The following is an 8,196-nucleotide window of genomic DNA, read 5'->3' as shown; positions in this document are numbered from 1 at the left end:
GCCGGAAGGTCGGCACGTGACGTCGACGCGCTGACGTCAGCTGGCGCCTGGGACGTGGCGGGTCCTCCCTGTGCACTTCCGGTGTGCGGATGGTGGGCGGGCTTGGCGTCAGCGGAGGTTGGGAGTGGCGGATCTGGGGATTTCCTCGGCGCGCGCTCCCTCTCCTGTCACTCTGAAGAAACACTGACACGGGTCGCGAGCGGCGGTCACCCCCGCGGCCTCGCCACGGTGCCTGTAGCTGCTGAAAGCCAGCAGAACCTCAGCTGGCGCGCTCCTCTGGCTGCAGGGGGAGGAGTGGCTTTTCGTTCCTGTCCCAGTGTTGGGATTCTAGCGTGATTCTTAATTCTGAATGGAATTGATAGGACACGCGTGCTGGAATGCCTGTAGCCAGGGTCCGATTTAAGTTTCTAAATTCACACTGCCACCAGTGTGGCCAAGCGTTAGGTGTGGTGGTTGATCTCAACATCCTTACCACTTGGAACTGGAAATTTCATAGGTCAGAACAGTCCTTGAGGCCACCTGGTGGGCCCCACATAACCAGAGAAGAAGGATTTTAAGGCTGCCAGCCTGACCTTTTAACACGGTAAACTATTCCATGACCTACCTGTTCTAAATAAAACGTGAATGTGGCTTAAGATGCACTAGTGCTGCACTTCAAAGAGCAACTTCGTGATACTAAACGGTAACTCGAGCCTCTCATGGACTGATCCCATTCAAACATAGCTTTAGTGATCATCCGTTGGATCATAAATCCGAATGAGTTTGTGGTTGCGAAAGCAAGTTTAAAGGATCATTTCTACTCTTGGCCTCTACTCTTGGGTTTTGAGATTAAACACCACACCTAACGTTTGGCCATACTTAACCGGACCCTGGCTACAGGCATTCCAGCACGTATGTCCTTATCAATTCCATCCAGAATTATTAAAAAGCTGACTTAAGATTCTCTAATGCCCTTTTCAGGAGAATTTAGAAATTTGAAAGTTTTGTTAACCTGAAGGAAAAAAAACCTACTCTGACTGAAACAAATGATAGATGCTCACAAATATAGTTAAATATTGCCTAAACTAATAAATGCTGATGTATGTACTGAGTAAAAAAATGGCACTTGTTTATACTGTGCATGTATATTGACTATATATGTTTATATATACAATCTATATATAGTAGAAATGCTTGTCAAGAATTTAATGAAAGTAGAAAAGTCTGAGCATATACTTCTTAAATGTAGCTCAGAAACTAAGTACTTTTTCTTTAAACATCCCTTTAAGATTTTGTTCAGACTAATTTCAGTGTTGCCTTTGGTATATAAGAGATAACAATACTGACCTATAGAATGGTGCCCCCTGAAAATGAATATAGTTTGAGTTCATGAGATAAGAATAACTGCATAAAAATATTGTGAAATGACAACTTTCATTGAAGTAGAATCCCATTATAAAGTCTCCAACAAAATATGTTCTAAGTGCTAAATTAGCATAAAATAAACTGAAAATTCAGAGAAGTAGAATGTTAACTCTCAAGACCTAAAGAAAGGAAAGTTATATAGATTTCTTAAGAGGATCCAATATAAACTGACTAGATGATAACCTGGAAAAACTTCATGTCTTTGGCATTGAGTTCAACTTATTAAACAGTTAAGTTAGATCAGTTTGTTCAGGGCTTGAAAAAAAGAGTTCAAGGAACTGTGTGTTCTGCCAACTAACGAAAAAAAAAAAAAAAACCACTCTTCAAAAACTCCAAACATTTTCATGTCAATTATGATTTTAATCCAGTTGGTCAGTTTCCAGATGAATCAGGGTTGATTGAGTGCCCATAAAGAAATTCTTTTCTGCCATACAGTCGAAGAAATCAATATAATTTCATTCAGGAAATACCTGTTAGACACTTTTGGATGTTGTAGATGATTGATTGTTGCAAACAACTTCATATATCATTCCTGAAAGTAGAAAAGAACATATTGATGAATTTCTGATGAAGCTGCTGTTTTAAAATTCAGAGAGATTACACAATACCTTGAGTTTCATAATTTTTACTAGACCAAAATATCTCATATGTTAGCAGTGGGGCTTGATCTTTCCCCTCTGTACTTCCAGAATCACCATAGCAGGCCTTCCCCAAATTTTTCTCTAGTGATCTTTCTAACAGGCGCTTGGAAGCTGTCGCCTGTGCAGTGTTATCATTTAGGGGCATGCTTTCTCTCTTCGAGGCTCCAGGAGAGCCAAGGTGGTTTGTAAAATACCATTTGTAGGAGGCTTTTGAGGCTGCTCCATTTTGTGCAATGCTCTAAATCCTCTCCTCTTTATAAACAATGTACCCTGCCCTTTGTTACAATCTTTTACTTAGGGCGGGGCCTATTACACATTTATATAAGCTCTCATTAAAAAAACCGGAAATCTGCGCTCCTCCCTTGCATAAACCGGTTAACTCCTGGTCTGTTCGAATTTGGGTCACTTAGTTCTTCCCTGCTAAGTGAAGACTCTGACAGCCTTTCCTCCAACATGGTTATAATCGTATCTAACACTTAGTGAAGCTTGGCCTTTTCCAACACTCTTTAAATCAGTTTATGTAATTTGGTCTTTAGTAACACTATAAAGTATGAAATATTATCTCCACTTACTAGATCAGAAAAATGAAATGTAAGAACTTTAACAACTTGCCCAGGGCTGCAAGAACTGGAATATGAACCGTAGCAGTTTAGTTCCTTAGTAAAATTCTTTTTTAAAAAAAGATTTTATTGATTTTATGTATACAATGAGTACATTGTCGCTGTCTTCAGACATACCAAAAGATCCCATTATTGGATGGTTATGAGCCACTGTGTGGTTGCTGGGAACTAAACTTAGAACCTCTGGAAGAACAGTCAGTGCTCTTAAGCTGCTGAGCCATCTCTCCAGCCCCCAGTAAAATTCTTAAAATTAAGATGTTACTCAACAACCTGATAAACCCCATATTCTAAAGTTAAAGGCATTTTATTTTCAGAATGTTTACTATTTGTTTCTTTCTCAAATGTTAAGTACATATTCAGGACAAAACAGCAGGTATTAAGGCTTATAGTAGTTGAACTGCTAAATCTCCAGAGAGGTCTGGCTTGCAGGAAGTTTAGTACTTAATGTTTCATAACCATGGCAGGAGAAATGAGGAAATTCCAGTAAGGTGTAGACTATAATTTATAGAACTAATGATGAGTCAGTCCAAAGGCTTTTGTGATTAATTCTGGCAGTATTTTGAACCAGATTATATTCACTCATTCTTTGGCTTTCCAAACACTGTAGGTTCTAATTTGTAATTTCTCAGATGATGCCAACAGTGTTTGAAAAGTTGAGATACTGTATTGACAGGATTAAATTTGTAGCTAAATGGATAGGCAAAGATGCTATATTATCTTTATAGAACTTTAAAGATTATCAGGAGGGAGTGGGTGTTGGAAATGCTTATAACCCTGTCTCTCACAAGGTTGAGAGAACAGCCTGGGCTAAATAGGGATGTTAGTCTCAAAACAACAACAAAAAAAAAAAAGAAAGAAAGAAAGAAAGAAAAAGAAGAAAAGAAAGAAAGAAAGAAAGAAAGAAAGAAAGAAAGAAAGAAAGGAGGAAAGAAAGAAAGAAACGAGTGGGGCTAAGGAGAAATTCTAGTTAGTAAAGTGCTTGCCATGCCAGCACGAGGACCTGAATTTTAGATGCCCAACACTTGGATTGATGATGATGATGATGATGATGATGATGATGGGCCAGTAGTGTGAGCCAGTAATTCCTGCACGGGAAAGACAGAGACATGGCATGCAGATCCCTTGAGCTTGCTGGTCAGTCAATCCAGCTAAGTCAGCCACCTCCAAATTCAGAGATCTTATCCCAAAAACTAAAGTGGAGAGTAATTGTGACCTCACATCAATATCTGGCTTCCACATGCATGTGGACACATATGTACCTCTACACCAACACACACACACACACACACACACACACACACACACACACACAAATATAAGAGAAAGGCATTGAAAGAAAAGGAAGTTCCTTGTAATGCAGAAGTGTAGAATCCAGAATTAAATCGTTCTCCCAGATCAATCTGAAATAACATCCTCAGAGATCAAATGAGGCCATACTACCTCTTTAAAGAGCACATACCCTCCATGACTTCTGCATGGTTGTATAGGAGTCTTCTGTTGTCCAGACAGAATGTGCTCACTCTACTAACTGCAGATTTACAACATGTTTTCTAGTCACTATTCAAGTGTTCTGAAATAGTGAACTACTTTATATCAAATGCATATTTAACAACAGTTTCCTTTTCTACTTCACAAAGGTGTCTGTGTTTGATTAGTCATTCAGGGAGTGTCCTTTATATGCCAAACAATGAGTACTCTATGTGGAAATGATATTTCTCTGTCATGGACTTCAAGTTCAAGTTTTTTTTATTTCTTAAAGATTTCAACTATATCTAGTATCAGAGTCACTACAAAGTTGCCTGTCGAAATTCCTTTGTGTGGGTGGTCTAGCCCTCTGAATCCTGGGCAAAGAATTCCATGTTGCACGAAGATGTCATTTACCTGTTCTTCCTGCCTGACTGCAGCAAAACAGGCCACCCTTCCCAGGTCAGACTGTGCTTGGTGACAGCAAGGATTGAGTGCACATAAACACATAACCTTTCCCAGAATTTGATTTACCTGTGCCACCTCAGCTGCTTTTTATATTGGGTAGCTCTCTGGAACTAGTTTTATGCTAACTCTACTGTAGAGTCATTGCATAGTCATATAAAATAGTGCGGTGGGCAGAGTCATGGTTTTTGGTGGGGCAGCTGCCCATCCTGCTATAAGTAAGCCTAGCAAACTAATTCATTTCTTCAATCTGGACTAGCCAAGTTTTTCCTTAGCCAATCACTCTTATTTGGGCATGAATAGATGTTTATGTCCCCTCAGGCAAGTCATACAGCACATAAAACCTGTATTCCAGCCACTTTCTATTATTTTCAGGTGATGAAGTCAGGAAAGGATCCCATGCATTGACCACAGATACATGATTCTGTGGCAAGACTGGGTACTTGTTTTAGAAGCCAGTTTACTGGTCCATAACCTCTTTTCTTTTCTTTTTCTTTCTTTCTTTCTTTTTTTTTTTTAAGGTCGTGGAAAGTTATTACAATTCTTGGAGCTTTGTTTTACTCCTTGAAAACTACTTATGTGCTGAATTGTGACTGTGCCTTTCTCATGGATTTTCACCTAGTAAAGACTTGGTGTGCCATAGAAAGGAGCAATTATATATATTTTAAAGCCACTGTGAAAACTTAAAAAGATTAAAAATAAACCAAACAAAAACCTTCTCTATAGTAACCTGTGAGATATGGACCAAAACAACCAAAAGCACAAACAAACCAAAACCAAGCACACCTTACCCCCTCAGCAACGGAGACAGAACTGTTCATTATTTTCAACTATAAAACAACCCACTGACTTTGGTTAGTTTTAAACCCTTGTCACCTTATTACCATCAGGAAAGTCACATCAAGGCTCTCTTGTGCTCTAAAGCACAAGAGACGTTAATTATTAGCTTTTTGGCTAGTTGAAAACACTATTAGGAGATTTTTAAGTTGTACCTGAGTACTCAAGTGTATTAGCACATTTAAAAAAATATGGGTATTAGGGTAAGAGAGATGGCTCAACAGTTAAAAGCACTTGTTTTTGCATAATGCCCAGGTTCCATTATCAGCATCCACACGATGGCTTACAACGAGAACTTCAGTTCCTGAGCATCTAAGAGGTAAGCACGTGGTGCACATGTAAGCACGCAGGCAAAACATTCATATTGACATAAATACGTCCTTTAAAAAGAAAATAAAAAGTGTCCGAGGGAAGCCTCCACACCGCTATTTGCACTGGGGACAATAAATGGAAACCTCCCTGACTCAAGTTAGTGAGGTATCCAGTTCAAACCAGCATTCAAGAGGCTCAGAGTCCCGAGATGTACCAGATACAATCATTCCTAAGAAGAAGCTCCACCCTCAGGGGGACGGACTGGAGGTGATTGACAGATGCAGGTTGGGCATGGACAGAAGGGTGGGCAGCTGGCGCCGGAAGTGACGAAACCAGGAAGCGACTTTTTGTTCCGAAATTTGGGGCGCGGTTTTGGAAAATAGCGTGACAGAGCGGAGCTAGACTTATTCTGGTTTTCCGATCTGCGTATAGGCACACTTGTTTGTCACCAAGTCGTGTTCGGAGCTTTCTCACGCATCTCAGAGAACGACAAGCCTTGGGCCCTGCTCACTCCTGAACTCAGCCCTGAAAGGCATTCTTGTGCTCGTCCATTGGCTGGCAACGCTATAGTTTGGAAAGAAAAACTGCTTCCCAACATTTTCTTTTGGCAACTTAAAACAGAAAAAAAAAATGTATGTATTTCCAAAGATATCTTTGAGACCTGAAGTTGAAAACTATCTCAAAGAGAGCTTTTTGAACGAGGAGGTACGTCACCTACATAGATGTTTGCAAAATTCGGATACAACTGGGGAAGCAGAAAGAAAACTAAAGGGTAATCTGTAGTTGGTTTTTGCCGCTAGTCTATTGGAATCTTTAAAAACAATCCTTTTTTATTTGTCACATTAATGCTTTCTGAGATTGAGATAAATATATGTGCTCACATTTAGATGGAAGAAAAAAGAAAGTGTTAGTGCCTGTCAGCCCTTAGTATGAAGGGGTAGCAATATCAACAGATGGCCACACAACTCAAGACTTCCACAGTAGATCCACCTATTCTGTCAATCATCTATCTATTGAAATGGGATTTCTCCACATAGTAGTGGCTATACTGGAACTTTTATGGTAGACCAGGTTGTTCTTGAGCTTACTGTGATCCACCTGCCTCTGCCTCCTGAGTGCTGGAATTTACAGGCATGTAATTCACCAAACCTTACTGAAAAGCACTATTTTGCATGAGTTACCTTGAATTAATTCTTACTGATAAAACTTAATTTATTCTGTGGAAGTTGAATAGATTATAAGTACCTTCCAAGATTGTCTTGGGGCATCAACCTTAAACGAAAATCTTCATTGGTTTGTCAGGTAAGTCTTAAAAAAAAATAAAGAGTGTTAGCAATTTCCCAGTGTCTATTTATCGTCTGAATTCTAGTGAAATGTGTCTGCATGCTCTAACCACCTTATCCTGTCACCCCTTGGCAACTTGAATATTGTGTTCTGAATTTTTGGTTGTCTAGCAAAATTAAATCTACTTAAATGCATTTGATTTTTACTGGAGCTAGGATTTTAAAACTTATTTCTACATCTAATTACCAAATCTTGTTCATAGGATAAACTATATGGAAAGGGGAACTATTTTATGCTTATCTCAAGGGGCCTTCGGAAGTATGTATTAAGAGAGGAAGGGGAACATTCAGCAGTCATTTTCAGCAGTTGTAGAACGATGACCATTATTTTATGAAGGATTGATGCAATTTTTAAAGTCATCCCCTTTCCAAACCCACAAGGTATGACAGCTTAAATAAAGAAAGGCCATCCCATTCGTAAAACAGTTTGGAAAGGAAAGAAGTAATAATAACCAAACTAAGCCTTAAGTTTAACTCAACAGTCCTCAAGTATGTTAAGATTGATGGCTACACACTGAAGTTGAGACCTGGGTTCTTCTTATTGCAGGCTGTGTCTGCTTCAAGCAAACAAGAAGCAGAAAGGAAGTTTGAGGCTCTGCTGCTTTGCCTGTCACACCCTCCGTCATTCACAACCGTCAGAGTGAATACGCATTTAGGCTCAGTTCAGTATGTCAGAGGCCTGCTGCTTGAAGAGCTTCAGAAGGTTGGTGTGAGTATGGTATGCTGGGCAGTCACCCTTCCATAGGCCACACTGTGCACCATAAAATCCCATGGATAGTAGGATAGATAGTCTGGATTTTTAGACTTGCAAATATCCAGAGTTTATTGTTCTCATATCATTTTTAAACATACATAGTGGAAAGAGTGAAAGGAATATATTTTAGACGTAGATGTTCAATTAAATCATATACATATATGTGATATGTTGACGACATGTCCATGGTACAAGTCAAGTAAGTATATGATGTCACTAATTAATAATATATTTACACTTAGAATAGTGAGATTTAAACGTTTGTGGCTATTCCAGTTGCAGAAATAAGGAAATTTAAGTTATGAAAGTTAAGTTGTTTTAAAATTATTTGGTAAGAGATGAGGTCAGATTGAGCT

General features: G+C 39.2%; 1 protein-coding gene across 4 annotated transcripts in view; it reads left to right on the top strand.

The window, feature by feature from the left end:
• Positions 1–6,082: 6,082 nt before the first annotated feature.
• Nsun6 (NOP2/Sun RNA methyltransferase 6) overlaps positions 6,083–8,196 on the top strand; it is a 35,571-nt gene continuing 33,457 nt past the window's right edge. The window contains exons 1-2 of one of the 4 annotated variants that reach the window (XM_034509699.2): positions 6,083–6,448; positions 7,634–7,789. In XM_034509699.2, the coding sequence (XP_034365590.1) occupies positions 6,374–6,448; positions 7,634–7,789 (231 nt within the window). In that variant the 5' untranslated portion in view covers positions 6,083–6,373. Of the gene's footprint in view, positions 6,449–6,480; positions 7,046–7,633; positions 7,796–8,196 lie in introns of those variants that run through there. The other 3 variants (XM_076939532.1, XM_076939535.1, XM_076939533.1) reach the window with 3 other exon arrangements.

The sequence above is a fragment of the Arvicanthis niloticus genome, chromosome 8, assembly GCF_011762505.2.
Source record: "Arvicanthis niloticus isolate mArvNil1 chromosome 8, mArvNil1.pat.X, whole genome shotgun sequence".
In the NCBI taxonomy this organism is placed as follows: domain Eukaryota; kingdom Metazoa; phylum Chordata; class Mammalia; order Rodentia; family Muridae; genus Arvicanthis; species Arvicanthis niloticus.
The sequence above is the reverse complement of the archived record's forward strand: the minus strand, read 5'-3'. Positions and strand labels throughout refer to the sequence as shown.